At 32.9% G+C, this 21,149-nt stretch overlaps 2 protein-coding genes across 7 annotated transcripts; one reads left to right on the top strand and one right to left on the bottom strand.

The window, feature by feature from the left end:
• Nucleotides 1-674: 674 nt before the first annotated feature.
• LOC105152944 (putative Rho GTPase-activating protein CG5521) lies at nt 675-17,631 on the bottom strand. Of its 6 annotated transcripts, none has more exons than XM_011067512.2 (29): nt 17,341-17,631; nt 14,993-15,103; nt 14,749-14,766; nt 14,378-14,549; nt 13,908-14,265; nt 13,538-13,815; nt 13,169-13,463; nt 12,720-13,084; nt 12,418-12,640; nt 12,130-12,337; nt 11,921-12,052; nt 11,299-11,535; nt 10,587-10,777; nt 10,374-10,472; nt 9,922-10,206; nt 9,710-9,835; nt 9,448-9,615; nt 8,602-8,712; nt 8,215-8,373; nt 7,956-8,135; nt 7,529-7,892; nt 7,284-7,432; nt 7,027-7,202; nt 6,465-6,924; nt 6,114-6,400; nt 5,906-6,042; nt 5,594-5,719; nt 4,375-4,395; nt 675-3,753 (listed from the first exon to the last, which is right to left on the bottom strand). In XM_011067512.2, exons 1-29 carry the CDS (start codon nt 17,444-17,446, stop codon nt 3,593-3,595), a joined length of 5,703 nt encoding a protein of 1,900 aa, XP_011065814.1. In that variant the 5' UTR covers nt 17,447-17,631; the 3' UTR covers nt 675-3,592. The 6 variants fall into 6 exon arrangements, with proteins under 6 accessions (XP_011065814.1, XP_011065825.1, XP_011065817.1 ...); XM_011067523.2 differs by having other exon boundaries at nt 11,299-11,517; XM_011067515.2 differs by lacking the exon at nt 14,749-14,766.
• A 9-nt stretch (nt 17,632-17,640) lies between these two features.
• On the top strand, nt 17,641-19,600 carry LOC105153304 (uncharacterized). Its single transcript, XM_011068065.2, has 3 exons — nt 17,641-18,551; nt 19,034-19,220; nt 19,285-19,600. Exons 1-3 carry the CDS (start codon nt 18,422-18,424, stop codon nt 19,451-19,453), a joined length of 486 nt encoding a protein of 161 aa, XP_011066367.2. The 5' UTR covers nt 17,641-18,421; the 3' UTR covers nt 19,454-19,600.
• The last annotated feature ends 1,549 nt before the right edge of the window (nt 19,601-21,149 follow it).

Raw genomic sequence — 21,149 nt, 5'->3', positions numbered from 1 at the left:
TAAAAATATACAATTTTACTAAAACAGATTCCAAAAAAACATTGTATGGCATAAAGGATGATGTATAATGATAACGTTCCCTTTTATATCATACAACTTTAATTTAGAATGTTTTTTTGGTAAAATTGCATATTTTCGAAATATTTGTCTAAAATTAATTTGTAAGATTAAAATGAGTCATCTCTATAATATATATAATTAGTGCGAGGTCCTTTGAATGGAGTAAAGCACAAGAGAGAAAGAGGAGAGAATTGAGAGAAAACTAAATAAAGATAATGCGCGCGGGATCTCGGTGATTTTAAAATAGAAGTAATTCTACGCGACTGTAACTCTCGCTACGAAGAGCCTGTTGCAAGAAAATCACGTAATACGAGTATGATTAATTGAGATTTGCGGATGACTGATCGCAGTCCGATAAACGAAATGTCGCAATAATTTAATTGACCTTAATCCAATGATTTCAGAGATTGACAAAATTATGCTTATATATTATATTTATTCATACTTAGGCGTTTGCAGTGTATTGATCGAGCTTGACAATACAATATAGATACAATTTTATCAGTTCGGGTAAATCGCTTAAATTTTTTAAGGTCATTCTGATAGATTCCTGCAGATAAACAACGTTAACAACAATAACATAAACATTGATGGAAGAATGAATAATTTCTCGCTGTAATTCATCACAATTTTATTGTGCAGTAAAATGTACATTCCGTTACGAAGGTGTGTACAATTAATATAATAGCAGAGATATCTTTGGACAACAAATTTTTATGTGTGACAGAAGAATAACATCTCTTGAACACGTTCGAACGCTGTACAGATATCGGAACAATGACTGCTGATTGCTGTACTGCATAAAATTTTTGAAGTTTGAAAAGTTGATAAGAGTAATGGAATTTGTGCTGAGAAAATTATATATTGTTTTGTATTAAAAATTAATTCCGTTTATAATTGAATGTATAGAACTTAAATTTCATGAGTTTCACTTCTTTCATATTGAAATTATACGAAATGTTGAATAAGGTACACAATTTTTTTTTAACAAACTGAGCTGAAGTTATTATACAATACATTAATTATATAGAAAGATAATCGAATAAATACATATTTTATTTATTAGCTTTGCAACTTTCTGTAGAAAACAATAAATATATATTAGTATATATATATATCGATTCTCTTTCTCTCTTTCATTTTATATTAATATAGAATCGCTATATATTGTAAGATATTATATATACACACATATATATATATATATATACACACATATATATAATATTTTACTTATATCTTATTTCTTTTAATTCTTGGAAATAAGTGCTTTTTTGTAAATCTGGAGAAATGCTATAAGATAACTATATGTTATTCCGCGTAAATATTAATATATGTAAATACATTTGCAATATCTTTACATAAAGAGATATACGTAAAACTTTATCCTTATACAAAAACGACTCGGTATGATTAAGAAGTTCAGATATTCTGTTTTTAGTATTGTTTTTAGGCTTATGTATTGAATATTTTTCCTTTTTAGAAAAAAAGAAAAATTATTCGTAACACCTCGGCGAAAGACTTGTTCATATTTTTTTAATTACCTTTCTTATGTATTCATTAATCTGTCGCTCTGCCAATTAAACGCGCAACGTAATTAGATATTTTGACAAAATTTTAAGATTAAGAATAATTTTTTCTTTTAAACAGTTAAATAATAGTACGATAATGATGCGATATTAATGAAAATGTTTAATTAAGTACATTTAAATACAATCAGTAAAAGCATTTTTGCATATAACGATATAATGAATGAATTATATATATATATATATATATATATATATATATATACATATATATATATATATATATATATACATACATATATATACTATGTGTATATATTCAATTAATATCATTAATAATGTAGTGACATAACGTGATATATATTCAGAATAATCTTAAATGACTTCGGAACCATTTTATATGCTTAACAATTTATATACAATACATATACATACACACACAGAGCTTTCCTGATCTATCTTATTATAAATTAGTGGAAAAATAATGCTGCTTTGGCCATGATCTGCGCACCAGTAATTATCAACTACATCTTCGTTGCTAATACCTACATTTTTGAATGTGTTTCATGGTAGTCTTCAAAATAGTCAAAAAATTGTAATTATACACAGAGTTTATCATCGCGAAGTGTATACCTCTAGAAAAATCTCATCTCGAATAATGCATCGATCGTTACCACAATATAATCCTTTATTAGTTTGCCATTCATTAATAGTAATAGATAACATTAATACTTTGATTATTATCACTGTATGAGAATAATTTATATAAAGCAAGTAGCTATTATTTAATAAATGGAATAAGTTTCTAACTTCCATTTTTTTTATATCTTGATTTTTGCCAAATATGTGGTAATTATTTGGCTTTGCCCATTATAAGAAATATTTAATTTATTCATTATAAAATATTAAACATCTTCGATTTTAATACAGAAATTAAGTGATTCGGCGATTGCGTTTGCGATCTCTTCACGTTATATCGAATAAAATGAAAGAAATTCTATGCTGAAGGATCCATTATAAAGTGTATAAAAGTAGATGCGTTAATCGAATTATATTCAAATGGAATGGCTCGGTAATTCATACACATTCACATATATGCATATATATGCATACATACGAATTATATTATAATGTATAAGTTAAGAACAGGATGATATACGCATGGAATGTGTAACTTAAATGGTTTTCTGAAAATGGCTATTTATCACTTTGTTGAAATTGTAATAAACATTGTTTTACCTCAAATCAAGCTAATGGAATTATCAAATTCACATCAGCTTCATATTTGGAATATGATTTTAATGTATAAGCTGATGTACAAGCGTTATCGGGAATAACATCGTAAATCCTCTCGTATTTATCTTGCTAATTAATAATAAAATAGTTATATCATATTCTATGTATACTGTATGACAAATAAGAAATTACAAAGGCCATATAGCAGTACCGCAGAGCATTCTGACAATGTTAGTATTTCTATGCTACATTTAATATGTTTCAAGAAATTTTAGTCCAGAATGATTATTCTAGCTATTCGAAATACTACGATAAATTAATCTTAAGAAAGTGCTGTACAATGTAAATAGCTGTCTTTCGACGTCAATAAGTCTATGAGAAGTATATCTAATTATATACCTCTATAATTTAATAAATTTATTATATATTTATACTTTCCAATAAATTAATATTCACGTTGCAACAAATAAACAACGATCTGTACATTCAATATAAAAATTAAACCTAAGGACGGAAAACAGAAAACGCTAATCAGATATTCAATTCTCACTGTGAATAAAGTATATCGATTGGCAAAAGTATCAAGTTGCCACAGGCATTGTTGTTAATTTTCACGCTATGCGCGAAATACTAACAGTGGAATACTCTATCGTATAATCATTCGTTATTCTATTTTTTATCCGAATAGTTCCTTTAGTAAAGTACAATGCTCGATGAGCCCAGTTAATTGTGCAGAGCATTTTTCTGAATACAAATAAAAAAACCTTTTATTTATATCTCGGACTGTCTGGCGGGGTCGGTTGCGTGTTAGTCTTCTGCTTTGGTCCAGTTTTAAAGGACATCTTTTTTACGGGTCTCGGTGAAATTCCGTGAAGCGCAGGACTCTCGGGAGTATCACTACTAAACCATACTCTGCTTCCGTCAGAAACTGGAAACAAAAATCAGAATTAATAAAATCTCTCTAATCGTAACTTTGTAGATTATCAATCAAAAAGTAACATAAAAAATTTTAGCAAGAAAATAGCTCATGTGAAAAAGGCAGATTGTTAAAAAAAAAAGTAAGCGTGCAGTTTGAATAAAAAGAGTATCGATGGAAACAGAATATTTTTTTATTCCATATTTTACGTATATATATTGCATATATGAATGCGTTCCGTTTTCACACTATAAACATTAATTCATCCTTGTTATTTATCAAATATTAAAAGCTGTAATCACACTATAGATTGCTGGCTATAGTTGCCGATTATCGGTTCTATTTTAACCACGATGCAGCGAATACGGAATAGCTGCAATATAATTGGCTAAAATAGAACCATCAATCGCCAACATAGATTGATTACTTTAATAAATAAGGACAAATAATACTTATAGGCGCTATAAGCGCAAAACGGAACGCACCTGTTTTCCTGCAAAGCAATATTTAAAAATTATAAAAAATAAAATTATTAAAAATATTTAAAAAACATGAAGTACACATAAAAATAAGAAAAAATAATATTTCAGACATGCTATGTTTATAATGTTACTTATAGATTAGAAAGATTACCTCTGAATATATTTTGCAAGACTGCCAAACAAAAAGTTAATTAAAAGACATAGAAAAGTTAAAGAAAAAATTGATTAATATTCTTGATTTTACAATATTCGGCAGATTAAATCTTGCAATTATATATATTGTTATTAGACACACAGGTATATAACAATTAGATTAGAAATAAGAATTAGAGAATATTTACTTTGAAATATTTATCTGCAGCATGTTGCACGAACGTTACTGTCTATGAAATTGTGACCAAACGATCATAAAGTACATATGTATGTATGTGTATGTGTGTGTGTGTGTGTGTGTGTGTGTATACAAACTTTTTGACACCGTTTATATATAGATAGAATTAAACTGATTGTGAATCAAAAAATCCTCTCTTCATCATTTTACAATTTTCGCAATTTATGAAATATTGATTTCTAAAGGTTGCTGAATAAGCGCGTATTCGCCCAACCACATCAATGCATGACCATCTGCGCTCATTGTCCCTATCTGTCGCTAGATATATGTAAATTTGTTTACTACTAGCGGCAATAGTTACGCACGGCGACAAAAAAAAAAACAACCCATGCGCTTAGCAACCATGATCAAAGACGTAGAGAATAAACTGCGCGATTCGATATTTAAGTAGTATTCAAAAAAATGATCGGTAATAATGAGAGAGAGGGACCGTGGAAGACAGCCAATCTTCTTCTCATTGTTCTTCTCTCTCATTACATCGTTGAATGGAAATAGATTAGCCGTCTTTTAGGGTTCTTCTTTCTTATTTTTATTGATCATTTTGACACACGGATCGCGCAGTCCATTCTCTATTGTCATCGCAACAACGATCACTGAATGTGCATTTGGTTGTATGATCTGTTAGATTATGTCTATTTGGCGATTTTTATAAATTGATATCTCGTTAACTATTGTAAAAATTGTAAAATAGTACACGACTTTTCGACTCAGTTTAATCCGTTCTACACATGAGCATTTTGTCAAAACTTACCAGACATCTTGTATGCATACACACACACACACACACACACACACACACACACACACACACACACACACACGCGCGCGCGCGCGCGCGCGCGCACTTACAGATATAGATAGAGGTATAGGATACAATATCAGATAAATGTTGGAAGAACAGCACGAAAATAATAAAAAACTACTACCTTGTTCGGTGGTGTTACAAGGTGGGTGGGGGTTAGTGGACTGAATTAGTCACCTCTATTCGCACGATTGTCACTGCTCGCCGTCGAACTGCTGCGCAAACCGGAGCGTCCCTGGTGCGAATCTATAAGTGCTGCTGCGAGGTTTGACGATGCTGTGGATTGCACGCTTGTTGTAGATCCTGATAGTGTGATATCAATAGCAATAATAAACTTCTATAAACGATAAATATTGTAGTGATACGCGAAATACTCTCTCTGAAGAGAGACATTTATTTCTGCACATGTGTAAAAAGATGAAAAAAATTAAATATTATATTACAAAATATATGTATGATATTGTTTTTATTTAATTGAGAATTATGTACCAGAGACAGACGAAGCTGCGCTAAACGGACTTGGCGGTTGCACTGGTGAATAAACATTGGCCGTAAACTCTTCGAATGTTGTAGCTTCCTTGTGATTTCTCATAACGGTATCGATGGATCGCGCTCTCTCCTCATAACTAAAATTTTATTTGAATGTTATTCGATTCGATGATTTCCTAATATTGCAGTTTATAAACAGATTACTTACTAATGTTGATATAACGTAAGCGTAGACCTCTTCGCTTTACTCGCAGCTAACGCGGTTGTCCTCACTAAACCCGGTAATACCTTATCCTCCACAATACACTCATCAAATAATGGACCGAAAAATGGAATCTCCGATTTACGCGAAATCTGTATTCGATACAGCTTATTTTTCAATGGATAAATGACAATGAGAACGTCGCAGAATTCTGTGGGTATGATGTCTCTGCGATAATCTCGCCAATGTTCCGACCAGACTATGTGGATTTCATCATTGCCAAGGTGCCGTGTCTGAAATCAAATATCACGTAAATATCTTGAGATAAACGCGTTGCAGAAAGCTATACTAAAATACCTTTTGCAGCAAACTCTCAGGACTATCCGATGGCATCCTTGTAGCAACATGGAAGAGAATTTCAGTGAAAGATGTAGCATAGTATGGTGCGGTGACACCAGATGCCTTTCCGGGTACCAAGCCGCCAAGAAAACCGGTGTGCGATTCCAGCTCAACTTCCCAAGCGAGTCTCGCGATAAAACTCTCATACTCCTTACTGGCAGTGACGTTGCTTAGTATGGAGTTCTTGTCTTCCTGGCCTTGGCTAACGTAAATCACCGCTATTTTGTGTGTCTCCCGAGACCGTTGGCCATCGAGATTACGAAGTTCACGTAAGAGTTTCTCGTTTTTCGCTAACAAATGCAATTTCTTACGCAGCTCCCAGCCAGATAAACCGAGGTGCGAAAACAGGAGGCGGCAGTGATGAAATGGCGCCGGAGGCGGGCGACATGACGGTGGACTGATTGCTGTTGCGCTCATACTAAAATTAAGATTTATTATAATCAAAAATACAATGTCAAATTGCAAATTATCATCAACTGCAAATCAATAGAATATATTTAGAAAACGATAGACACGCAACCTGATGTGTTGATTCCAATTATTCATGTGTTCTTGCTCTGCGTTTCTCTGATTCAAAATCGTCGCAATAGTCTCGCTCTCGAGATAATGTCCCTGAGGTGGATTAGCGGGGGCATTGAGAGCGACTTCTGGATTGGTTAAAACCTCCGGGCTTGTATGTCCTATATATTGAAGAAGCTAAAAACATACAGCTCTTTAGCAATTTACTATTTTGTTATTGAAGATTACGATGTCAATATAACTTTCAATTTCACTCACATCGTCCAAGTTATCCATGTCGCTTGCAGCATTCGCAAAAGTCGGTAATATGTGGGGCTCGCGATGCCGTATTGTGTGTCTGGGTGTACAGTTGTGAGGTGTGATGACACTATTCAAATCTTCTGTATGTAATTTCACGTTCCAATCAACTGAAATAAATCACAGAGATTTATCACGTCACGATTCATCTTCTTTCATTAAAAAAGCTAATTATGTCAAAAAAAGTAACATAAATGAATTATTACCAGGTTTTGTAAACGGTAACGGCAGATCGTCATCAATGAAAGGTTGGCTATACAAGATCGAACTGTCCCAAGAAGCTTTTCCGGCGAGATCACGCAACAAAACTCTGACCAGAGAAGGAGCTGTAGTCAAACCAGCTGTGACGCCTCCGCCAGGTGCATCCAATGCCGCTAATTCTACAAGTGACATTATGATCGAATTAGATAGCATCAACAGCTGTATATTAGGTGCTTGAAAAACGGCGGAGGATAGCTCGTCTCCGTCGATTCCAGGAACGTCGTCCAACTCAACAACCAGTGATGAGAGACGCGCGGCTCCGATACCCATCGGAAAATGTCCCAGATGATTAATTAAATGCATCAATACCTGTGTCGATTGAATATTCACATAAATTATACATATTTATATACGTGTAACGGATTAGCTTACCATTTTTGCTGCCAATTGTACCGACTGAATATTTCCTTTGCGGGGTGATTTTGTAGAGGACTCATCAATTAAGTTATCTAATATAATATTAGGATCAAAATCATCATCGTCATCCTCGTTATTTTTAGCGGTTTTCGAAAATTCTTTTCCAACTTTATTTTGCACTATGTTGTTTAAAACCTACATAATAAAATTAAATGCTATAGAAATCGACAAGATAAAACGTCATATATAAAATATAAGAAAATATGATACTGACTGTAAATAAAGTCATCAAGAGAGGTTTTCCTTGAAACACCTGTAGTAATACTGTTGGTCCTAAATGCATGGCCCATTCGCCTAAGCAAAATAGCATCGACACCGTTAAAGGTCCGCGTCTTTCACGCGTTGTCATTCGTCCAAGTGTATCCGATAAGATCTGGATATTGGAAAATTAAAATTATCATTATATTCTTCTGTACAATCCTTAAATCAAAAGACTCTGGACTAATTATGTAGGAAATTGAATTTTGGTAAAATAAGTTCATTTATTCCATATTATAAGCTACAACATCCATGAAAACGAACTTTCATCGGAATCCAATTTCCCATAATTAATTAGGGTAGGCTTCATAGTAATTAGTGCGAGATTCTTTCACAATCATACCTGTATTATCTTAGATGGCACATTAGGATACAATTCTAGTAGTACATCAGCCTTATCGCAAAGAAGTAACAAAGAATCACACGCAACCTGTGCAACAGTAGCGTGAGAAGCCTGAAAACAAAAAATTGATATAATCATTAAGTATTGATTAACTTCCGATAAGTAAAGATTAATTTTTGCATATTTGAACTATTAACATCTAGTTAGTAACATATAAAGAATTTGTTCATTAGTAAGTATATAGAATATCAGATAAAAAAAGAAATTGCAGACTGAAACAGTTTATTTTTGGGCACATATATAGCAGTAGGCCATGCAAATCAATGAGATCCTCGTAAGACACGCAGGTATCAGTCCAAAATTGTGAACGTCACATGACGGTCGACACAGCTACATTGATGCAGAAAAAAAAGAAAGAAAACTACCTGATCTATTAGAGGAAAACAGAAACCAGCTCTGCGACGTTCTGCTCCTTGCATCCGCTGTCAACGACACTCAATGAAAGAGATTCGCTTTTATCTTAATATTATTGTAACACACCTGATTTACTTAACTTACATGTTGTTAAATGGATCTCTCTTTCTCTTAAAAAAAAATATATTCACGGATGGCAACGGTGCATTTCACGCGATATGTACCGTTTAATTTAGGTTAATACTCCAAATGCAAACTATCAAGCAACTATAACTCGTAGAGAATAATTTTTTCATGCATTCTATATTCTAAAAAAATCTACAAATTTAAAATCTATGCCATTCTTAAAATATGTAGCCATTCTCGTATAATTGTCTTTCAAAGATATTTAATAGAGATTTATAATTTAATATAAAAAAATTTTCAACTTACTCTAAGTGCAAGTAGAAGAACTGTGACAGCTTCCGGAATTCTCGGATGTTGTGTTTTATAGGATAGTTCTTTATATACAAACATTGCAATACTTGATAGAGCCAAGCATCTCGCAATACCAGTGGGTTCTCGTCGACAACTCCGCAGAAGTATTGTTACAATGTGCTCCTGAAAATATGAAATTTAAAATAAATATGAAATAACAAACATCAATTTGAGACTATTAATTGTGATATTAAATTATATGCAATAGTAGTATTACTTTTGCTTCTGGACACGTCATAGTTACAATATCAGGCCCATTTGGTTGTAACATGGGTAATTTGATCGTTGCAACAGGTAAGGATAATAACGAACCAATAATAGAAACAGCTTCCGTCCTTGGTGCCTGAGAAAAAATAATATAAATAATATAATATTGCATGCACTGAGATAAATATTACATTACTTAATTTACAGAGAAAAATAAGATACCTCGACATCTTGACTGCTAAGTATTACATTTGCAGCGTGTATGTAGTCCAAAGTCAGAAGACTCGATCCAGGTAGATTCAAACTAAATAATCTGGGTCCTGTATATTTCACAAGTACATGCAGTACTTTACTATCATTACTAGCAATTCCATTGTGAACGGCGCGATAGAAGAGCGTAAGATGCTGTTTTGGTAAACTAATGTCCAGTGGTTGTACTGTTAAAAGACATATAAGACGATATGCGGCTAATTTGCCAATTTCGTATTGATCAGGAAGCTGGATCGCCTGCAAAGAATATATGGATAAGTACCAAAAAACTTAATATTTTTACATTATATCATTCATTTGCTACTACTTTTAAATATGTTTTTTTCTTTATGATCCTGTTTTTTGTAATTAAACAATGACAATTTTTTACAAATTATGTAGCAAATAGTGATATGTATATATACCTTGAAACACCAAGGTGCGATGACTGTCAGAGGTGGAATTAACTCTGGTGCTGGAGGTGTAGCTTGATTATCTCCGGATACTCCTTGATTCAAACGTATCTAAACGTATATAAATCAACGGAATAGCATAAGAGTCAAGACACACATATACACACATGTTTTATTTTTAATTAAATTAAATTAATTTAATTTTGAAGTTTTAATAATTCTTACCTTAATTAACGTTTGTGTAAGTTGCACAAGATAATCCATAACTTGACCGTGCAAAACGGGATCTTGAATATTATTAACATCTCCTAATGCTGAGAGCATACGTCGCCATAAAACGACAGCCACATCTGGCAACCATCCACGGACCCCTCCACCTGCCATAACTGATCTTCTCTCAGATGCGTCATTTGTGTCTATAGTACAATAAAACAGTTGCTAAATATACGCTAATCTATCAATTTAAGATATAAAATTTAAAATCAAATACATATTATTGAACAATATAATCCATTGCGTTATTTATGAATTATGAAAGTGCCATATATAGTTAAGCTCTTTATATCTTATGATGCTGTGCAATAAGAAAAATTGTTACAAGCTTAACATATGACTTAATTCAATGATAAATCTTTCATAACCCCAAAAGCGGAAAACCATCTGAAAAGCATAGGTTTAATTGAAGAAATATTTTTATTCAATATTATTCGGATTCTTCTCCATTATATTAAATGCTCGAGCAATCATCAAAGCATCACGTATTGTTAATAAAAGGACATTATTCGACTAAGAAACGTTGTAAAATGGTTATTAATGTAGGACGGATGTAACAATTTTTTAGAGATATCAAAATGTTCACACATCAAGTCTATGAATATGTAGCCTTTCGCACAATAAAATACATTGTATAGATTACACAATGACAGACCATACATACCAATACTGCTACCATCAATATTTTCTATTTGTATAGGGCTATCTTTGTTGCTGTCAACGCCACTGCTGGGTGTTGGCGACGGGCAGCGTGGTGATGGTGGTTCACTATCAACTATAACAATGCTATCCAAAGATTTGGCACGTCTGCTGGACAGCATCTTCCGACTGGTCGCTGACGACGAAGCCGAGCCGCTTGACAGTAACCGCGCCATATCTTGTTCTATCGATAGGGGGAGTACTGCATGTGTGGAAATTGTTTACACTTAATCAAGAAGTAGGACACACACTGCAGAGATGTATTCAATGACAAGTCGTTTAGTTAAAATCGATCTTATGAACGACATGCCGATTAAAAATTAGAATAAGCGACGATGGGCGCTGCATTATAAATATGACAAATCTACGGGCAGGAATGATACTACTGTTTGTCTGTACAGTATAGGGAGAAGTTATTTTTAACTTGATGTCGGCGCCAAAGCGAAAAAGAGACACAGTTATAAATAAATTGCACACAGCAACACAAAGGCACTACCAAAGATCTCGCCATAGTTTCGAGAAATAAAACTAAAAAAACTAAAAAAAAAACTAAAAAAAATTGTAGCTAATGGCGTTTATTCACTCACCAGGAATACCGCTATGTATCGTATGCGTCCGCTGCCTATGCAACTTCGTACGAGCCTTGACATTGTATATAGTGTTGTCACTCGCACTGCGCGGTAATGGTCGCACTTTCCTCATATCACGCAGAGGGTGATCTAATTAAAATTAAGAGACTTCTTTGGCAAACTATTATTGCGATAAAAGGAAATTGCAATCTGTAGGTCTTACATACCTACGACACTTTCTTTCGGCGCGATATTGTTTTCTTGATCAACGCTACCTTTCCGAGGCGGCTGTACGCTTCCAGTTGACGCTGCGCGGCTTCCAACTCCACGTCGCTTTTTTGATTTTTGTTCGCTGAGTCTGTCTAAAGGTAGATCATTCAAATCCAAGTTGTACACGTGTCTCGCTAATACTCTTGTTAGTGTGTCTAGAGTTTTCTACATAGACATATATAAAAAAGAAAACATTACTTCACGTATATGAGTCAGAGCTCGCGAGATATTCGTTGCATACTCACCGCCCACTCACGAATTAATTCTTCCCATTGCGTTAACGATGTTAACACCTCTAGAAACTGGTCCCATAACTGGGTAGAAATAACCACGTTTAAGTTAGCCTTAATCCATGTAACAATTAAAGTCTGGAATATGGCAGGCGCAAGTTTTCCACCGATACTTTCTTGATGCTTGCGGCGAGAGGATTTCTCGCTTAACACGAGCGATGTAATTTGGAGTAATACTCTGATTTAAGAAATTTAAATTAAATTTCAAAGGAATATAAATTAATAAAGAAAAAAGATAATAAATCGCGAATAAATACCTAAGTAACTGTTCCCAAGTTGCTGGTTCCAGCCTAGAGTGCATAACAACGTATCGATACACATTTAGAACTCTCTTACAACTGTCCGTTTGTTCCTCGAGTAACGTTAAAGATGCATTCGGTCCCGAGTTCTCTAAGAAAAATACGTTTGACGCTTGAGTGATAAAAATTTGTAAAACATTTTGCAAGCCTGCCCTAATAAACAAATTTTCCCGATGTATAGCGCCAAGATAAGAATCATTTCTTAATCTCGTCCGATAACTATCAGATGGACTCTTCTCCATTTCACTTTCCTTTTTTTGACTTTCTTCATAATCCCGATCTTTATGACCATCTAATGGTTCCAACATAAATGGAGGGATTTCCTATAAAATATATTACGTATATATAATAATAATATTTACGTAAATATATATGTAATATATAATTTTCTAATATTTAAAACTCACGTTCATTTGAATCCAATCTTTATAAACAGCGATAGCCTTTCTTATGGCTCCCGCATGATGGAAATCTAAGAGAAATGCTTGTCTGTACAATTCGTGTACAAAATTTACATTATCCCTATTTCCATATAAAACCTCTCTGACTAACAAGGCTGACACGGCACTATCTTCTTGATTTTGACTATCCTGCTGGGACATAGCTGATTCAGGTGACAATAAATTCGAATCCGCAGAATTTTGAGTATACACCGACACACGGCGTAATTCTGACTCGGCATTTTCCTCATTTGGTGTTGTACTGCAGATTAGTGTTTAAAAATGTATTATAATTTAAATTACAATAGAAACAAATAGATAAAATAAATGAATTACCTTTGCGAAAGATGTGCAAAAAGTCCATCTTTTCTAGCGACATGCGTGAAACTTGCAACCCATTTGATTAAAGCGACTTTACAGAGTACATAATTATTCTGATTTTGATTCATCGGTTTACGCATTGTGGGTAATTCCAAATTAGGTTTGTAAAGGGAAAAGTTGTCATTGAATTCCGGACAGATGTGACGAAGATATGCTACTTTAAAACGTTCTAATAAAAATTGAAAAGTTTTATGCTGTCGTGTAGATTTATCTCGCCATTCTACTTTTACCACCTGAAAATAACACAAACGTTAATCATTTTTATCGCGTTTTAACATTAAATAGATATCTATAAATATAGATCATAGAGAAATAAATTACATACCTGAGTAACCATAAATTCAAGCAATGCTTCCAAAAATCGAACAGTTTCATTATCGAGAGGTTTTTCTCCACTTTGCGGTGGTAAGATAGGCCCGCCATCAACTTGACTGATAGGACATTGATTTGATCCATTATCATGAAAAGTACTTTGCCCGAATTGCGTGTCATAAAATTCTCTCTTATCTTTCTCTTCAGAATTAGATGCTTTCGCCAGTTTTTCTTTCTTGCCATCTGTCTTACGATCACATTTATAAGGCGATGCTTGATGCGGTGGAAATCCTGGCACCAAGCTGGCGAACATCTGATGTATATGTTCGGGAGCATTTTCACCAAGAGCTTGATACCATAAAATGAAGTACCTAAAACATCATAATGGTGTTACACAAATAACAAGTAAATATAACATACATAAAAACCAAATAATATGCCTTAAATAAACAAAACTATATATACTGTGATCAGTTGTCATACCTTATAGCTTGTCTACGAAGTTTCCAACTATTACCAGGATGCAAGAGCTTCTGCAAAATCCGTGCTAAACTATGACACTGCCATCGTCTGTTAAGCAGCTCAGGAAGAAGAGTTAAAACTTTCTCCAGAAGTTGCAATACTTGTTCTAACTCTTCCCTGTGTGCCTTATGCACTATAAAAAAATATAGATTAGTTTTTTCCTATCTTTTAATCATATTACATAAGAAATATTTATGGCAAATATTATGATTAACATGAAAATGATATTTGCACATAAGTATCCATGTAAATGTAATTTAACTCATAAGACGTTAGTAATGGAAGAAATAATTAATGCAAATCAAGCTAAAGTAATATGATATATGACTTACCAATATGGAAGGAAAGCTCTGGCAGCAGAATGGGAAGAAATGAAAGAGATGATAATAAAATAACGAGTGAATATTATGGTTAATACAAAATTTATTATAATTTTGAAGGCAATGATATTATTTTGTAAAGTTATATAATTATGCGATATATATTAAAGCATGGAAATTTTCAAAGTTACAGCATTAGGACAGTTAGCTTTATTTAGTACATTACACTGTAATAACAATTTAGTTTGCAACTTACCGCGTTGCCGAAGATTTGCTTCGGCGGACACGAAGCAATCGTAAAGAATGAAGTACACATGGCTGAAGTTACCCTCAAAAAAGCCCTTTGCCTCATCAGTGTCCACATTTTCTTTAATATAAAAACAATAATGCGTGAAATAATATATGTTTATTATATAAAATATAAGATATTCATAAATATATCATCATTGATTAAATAGAAAAGAAAACTGTTTCCAGCAATGTCAAAAGTAACATAAATACAAAAAAATTAAGTTTCTCAAAAAAAGAAAATTCTTTTTTAACTTGATGGAAAATTATTAACTAATCAATGATATTAAAATGATATCAATGATATCAATGATATTAATTATTAACTAATCAATGATATTAAAAAATATATATTCATAATATGAATATATATTTATCCCATCAAATCTTTTTTTGTCAATTTTATTTCACAATCTTTTAAAAAACCATTCTCTTTGAATTGTGATGTTTTGACAATTTCTCTTATGAAGTTTATTCTTGATGATTAATAGAACAATATTTACTTAACACTAAAAGGAACGAGGCCAATGGCTCTTCGCGAAATTCAAACTAATATAACTTTTTTCAATTTTTTTCCACGTAATATCCTTTTATGACTTTTCATCATTTTTCATGTTCTTAATTTTAGTAAAAAAAATTTTCAATTATATAAAATGATTGAACTTTTATTTAATTGTCTACCTAGAGAGCCTATTGGAGCCAAGTTGGCTCCTTTATCCAGTTCTTCTAGTGTTAACTCATTCTAGGTAATAATTAAAAAGAAATTTTTTGTATCGCTTTGGAAATACAAGAGTGATATGTCTTAGAAAAAAGTAGTGGAAATTCTATTACATCATAACTAATTCTAAGTATCTGTGCTTATATAATAGAATTCCTTTTCTTTTTCCTTATATGTGTATAAGAAAGAAGGAAAGAAAAAAATATGTAATATAGGAAGAAATATATTAGGTGTTGGAATTAATTCGTAGCGTTTTTAATGAAAGAATGTTATTTATTTCACATGAGCATTAAAAAATACATTAATGAAAGTACTTCCCATCACTTGTAAAACGCTACGAATTAATTCCAACACCTAATACAATACATGTTATAATATTTCAAAATAATTTACTGTAGTGAAGTAAATAAATCGAATAGAAATATTAGAATAGAAATATATGTGAGATATCAATATGTATGGCATTAGATACATATAGGCACATATTTGCAAAATATCTAAAGCTGTAGACTATTTTTATTAGTAGTGTGTATGTGTGTGAAAAGGACACATAAAACAACACATAATGCAACTTTGTAACTTTAGCTACAACAATGTAACTTTAGCTAGACATGGAGGCCACAGTTGGTCAATGTGGTCAGGCGGTTTGGTGATTAGATATTGACTACCTCTCTCATAACACTGCGAAACTATTATCTTGTAACTGCTTGGATTTAATTCTTTTCCTTTTTAAACTAGGATTCATTAATATATTATTAATATATTATTAATATATTTTATTAATTATTATAATCTTTTATTATAAAACCTGCTAAATAAAAAAAACTGCTAATTAGCTTTACTTTTAAGATCAGTTAAATATTATACAAAGTATATTTACTTTATATTTCATGAAGAGGTAAAAATATCTTCTAAAATCTGTATATAAAACTGAATTTTTTAAATTACAATGATATCTTTATTTATTAAAAATCTGCTTGCAAAAATCTCTCATTAATGTTAATTAAGGTCCACTTTGACCAAATTCTGATTAACTCAACAACTCAACTCATCTGTGCTATTTTGTTAACATAAATCAAACAATTAATTTAATATATAAAAAGTATAGATCAGGAATAATAACACAATTAAAAATTTTGCAGCAAGTAATTCTGATTAAATTAATCAAAGTTTTATTTAGTTTGGTCAAAGTCACTACAATGGTTATTTTTAATTTTCTATTTAACATATCAACATTTCTCAGGGTCATCTTCTATTTTTAAAGAAATCAAACGAGTTGTATGAAGTAAACAATTTTTCCTCAATAACGTAAAAGTAATGTTGTGTACTCTCATGTTCTCTCTCACTCTATATCTGAGAAATAAAAGCTGAAGATTCATTAAAGAACGCGATATGAGGCAAAATGAAGGCGGAACGAGAGATCCGCTACGAGAAACGTCCTCGTGGCTCGCAATTTGAGGCGTCTCCGCCAACACGCGTGGGAGCGAATAAATATCAGTGGTACCGCCTCGATTTCGCTATTATCATTCCGAGAAATACCTGACTCAGCCTATCGTGACCTGTCATCACCGACACGTCGTTGCCGTCGTGATCCTCACCTAGTACGATTTTAAGATGTTTGAACCGCGTCGCGCTGTCCTTCTTGACATCCTGGATCTTGAGCGTCGACTTCTTGACGTCTACATGGAGCTTCTTGCTGAACATGATTCAAGCCGCCGGCGGCCGCGGGGACAGGAACAATCATCGACGGCGACGCCCAGGACGGTCCGCGTCGATGCCCGGCTCCGGTTACCTCCGCGCGATCACCATGCCAGCGGCGCGAGGTGCACGATGCACGGCCCACCCGTGTCACGTCAAATCGGCGTCGAATTTCGCATACACACCTCCGATCAGATGTACGTGACGGCCATCTTGAGCGTCTAACTGGCCACACGCAAGCAGCGCTGCGCCCCTCAGTGGTACTTCGGGGCAATGACATCATCCGTCATCCAATTCCCAATTCTCAGAGAATTCGTTATGACTAATTATGATTACGTACGTTTCGTGCATTGTAAGGGACATTTTGAAATTTTGAACGCATCCCACGAAATAGAAAATTACCTATGCGACGTCTTTAGAATATTTTGTGTCCCGATTTATCATTATTGAAATTTTTTTTTTAATTTGATATCATTTCTTGACGCGTGTAACTTTGATCGATAATACAGTTTAATAATAATAATGTATATAAATAAAGATATACATTATATAGTAACAAAAAATGAGGAGTTAATTGTAAGAATTATTTATTAAATCGTTTAATAAATTGATCTTGTTAATATATAGTTTATCATTTTAATAATGTTAGTTTAATTAATATCTATATTTATTTCTAAAATGTTATATAATTATTGCTAAAGAGCAAAAGCTATTATATGAATATATATATATATATATGTGTGTGTGTAATATTATTATATTAAATTTTATACATATACTTTTTGACAGTCTTGAAGTAGGAATATGCATTATCTGCAGTGGGATTTGATTAGAATAACGAAATCGTCTTTATCGACTGAACAGCGATTGTAACTAGTTCGATATTTGATTTCACTAGAGGCCCGCATCATGTCCAAAGCGGAAGTGATGGAAAGTGATGTCAAAAGACTAGTATGGTGGACTAGTTAACACGCTTTCAAAATGAGTTCGAGCGATGAGGAAACTGACATGGAATTTTCGTTTATTAGAGAGAACAGCATAAGTCAGCAGGAGAAAGTGAAGGCATTCTGGAAGTTTCTGGATGCTCAGAATTGTTTGCAACCGCAAAAAGGTAACGAAAAATATGAATTTATGTTATCAATTCGCTATGAATATTTTTCTTTCATTTTACTACGAAATCTTACACTTCTTATAAGATATGTTTGTTAATATTATAATATAGTATTAATTATATTATCAGCATGTTTATTGTGTATAATAATGTTGTAACATAATAAAAAAAGAATAAGTTAGAATAATATCACAAATTAAATTAAAAATTCATACTTTTATGTCCCAAAAACCATGGCACATAAAATCACTTAAGTTGTACACAGCACAGAAGTTTGTAGCAACATTGCTGCAATGTTGCTGGAATGATATTCTATGCTGTATAAGACATAATAATTGATCATCAATTTAACAATGATACTAATAAGCATTTTAAAACACTGCATAGAATTAATTTTATTTTTATTAAATTACATAAAAAATAAAATTCTATAAAAGTAATCAATATCGAGAATTTGATTGAGATAATACTTTGATGCAAAGGAATATTGGAGCGTAAATCGCCATCGAAAACGGAATCGTCGGTATCAAGCGTGGAGGAACTTATGAAGGAGAAGAATATTTGGCGCAAAGGATTACAAGTCTTCCAACAACTCGGTCTAGATAAAACCGCTCTCGCAGCTGGTTACAGATGTGGACTCTGCAGTTTTGTTCATAAAACAAAATTCCAGTATGGTTAGCAGAACGAGTCGATAGAACGTTAGATAAATCAGTACTTTTCCCGATAATCATAGATGCGAAGATCTGGCCGACACGGTGACACAGCCATATGAAGAATTGAACGCTGACATAAAAGCCTTCGAGCAGCGTCAGAAAAACCGCGACTTGATCCTTACTCAGCGCGAAGTGTTTTGTGCTGTCGACAAATCAAATTGCAACTCCAGTGTAAAAACAAAAAAATGATCTAATTTGAGTGACTGATACTTTAGGGCGGTCTTTTTTCAATTCGCGAACCGCAACGTTTCCAATCGATTTCTAAAAGTTCAAATTTATTAATTTAACAAATTGCATGTTTATTTATGAAAATAGTAAATCAATTTTTTATCTCTCTAGGAATGTTTTATTTTATATTATATATGTATATAAATAAAGTAATAATAACATTCAGCTCGGCAAGACGGAGAAGAGTGCACTGTTACTAAAATATGTTGATTCAAAGAGAGCTCGATAAATTTATATAATTCCGCATTAAGAGAAACAGTATTATTACTATAATTGCATAAAATAATTACCAATAGAAGGTCTCTTTTTATAATTATTACTGCTTACAATGTTAATAATAATAATTACATTTATAGTTCTAAATTTATATAAAAAATATAGTTGACACTGAAAGTGATTATATAAATTGTAGAATTAAATTATGATAACTGTAACCATTTTTTTTCTCTAGTATGTTACACATTAAAAAAATTTTTCATTATTAGTATTGGTATTGATATTGATTACAATGATTGATATTGATAAACAATAAGTGTCTCTTTTTTATTAATTTTATATTTATTAGTTTCTTATTTATATGAAAGAGGGAAAAAGGAAACAAAAATGCTCTCAGCTAAACACGTTGTCTTAGAGAAAGCGTGTAAAAGAGCTGAAATTTAAGAAATTTGAGTCAATAATATGTGGATGATATAACAGACGTATAAAAAAATGCTTTGGTGACACAATGATCGCACCGACCGCGCGCTTTTGAACTGCCGTCGAAGACAGCGATACCAATCGACGTAATCGATGGCAGGAGAATTACAGCGTTTATAATGCCACACGAGGGCCAGCTTTCGACGGAGGTTGCCGGTCGTTTAATGGAATTGGAACGGGCCGGAATATGGATGAGTAGGGTAGCGCACATCCCGAGAGGTACCGCGGTGGTGTATCGGATTTCCTTAGTCCAGGAGGTCGACGTTGTTTTGAGCAAGGTGCGCCGCCACGGGAGCTATCCATGAATGGACCGGCGGATTCTGAATCCTTACGCGACATCTGGTCTCCTGGGCCGACGACATCGTCTTCTTATTGTTAGCCGTTTGTACAAGCGGGATACTTTGCGCCAATCAAGAATATCGCTCGATTTCCTTCAGGTATTCTACGATTGAGAGGCAATCCGTCTTTTTTTGAATTTTAAGGACATTGATTTAAATCGAATTTGCTCGATAAGTTCTCAAAGAAGCTAATTCAACTACTAGATTTTTCAAGTTGTCACATCTCAGTGCTGTTTTTAAAATGATATTACAGAAAAAACCCAACGTATATATATTGATATTATAAAATTGTTAAATAAAATATAATATCTTTTCTGATTTTACGATTGAATCGCTGTTGAAAAACTCCAATAACAATGTTCACCTATAAAAGTATAATATTCTACTTTATTTTATTTTATTTATTACGTAATTCATACGCGTGCGAGTTATATAATTATAATTGGCATCGAACATAGGTGGCAAAAATTTATTTAGTTTCATGCAAATATATCGCTCGATATCTATATACATATGTTTTATAAGAAGCAGCAATGGCTGCGTTTTAGAATATTTATTTTGCAACTATTGGAAGCTTTCTTCGCTGAGATAGAAATTTAGATCCTATTTCTTTAGATCTAAAA

Source organism: Acromyrmex echinatior, chromosome 3, assembly GCF_024713525.1.
Source record: "Acromyrmex echinatior isolate Ae372 chromosome 3, ASM2471352v2, whole genome shotgun sequence".
In the NCBI taxonomy this organism is placed as follows: domain Eukaryota; kingdom Metazoa; phylum Arthropoda; class Insecta; order Hymenoptera; family Formicidae; genus Acromyrmex; species Acromyrmex echinatior.
The sequence above is the reverse complement of the archived record's forward strand: the minus strand, read 5'-3'. Positions and strand labels throughout refer to the sequence as shown.

What these genes read in the sequence shown, in the direction of transcription:
- LOC105152944 (XM_011067512.2), bottom strand. Translation starts at nt 17,446, where the DNA reads ATGTTCAGCAAGAAGCTCCATGTAGACGTCAAGAAGTCGACGCTCAAG. An exon ending in TGACGTGTCCAGAAGCAAAA is followed by an intron (nt 9,616 to 9,709) that starts GTAATACTACTA and finishes TCATATTTTCAG; the next exon opens with GAGCACATTGTAACAATACT. An exon ending in CTTACGTTATATCAACATTA is followed by an intron (nt 6,043 to 6,113) that starts GTAAGTAATCTG and finishes ATAAAATTTTAG; the next exon opens with TTATGAGGAGAGAGCGCGAT.
- LOC105153304 (XM_011068065.2), top strand. Translation starts at nt 18,422, where the DNA reads ATGAGTTCGAGCGATGAGGAAACTGACATGGAATTTTCGTTTATTAGA. An exon ending in TTGTTTGCAACCGCAAAAAG is followed by an intron (nt 18,552 to 19,033) that starts GTAACGAAAAAT and finishes TTTGATGCAAAG; the next exon opens with GAATATTGGAGCGTAAATCG. An exon ending in GTTCATAAAACAAAATTCCA is followed by an intron (nt 19,221 to 19,284) that starts GTATGGTTAGCA and finishes CGATAATCATAG; the next exon opens with ATGCGAAGATCTGGCCGACA.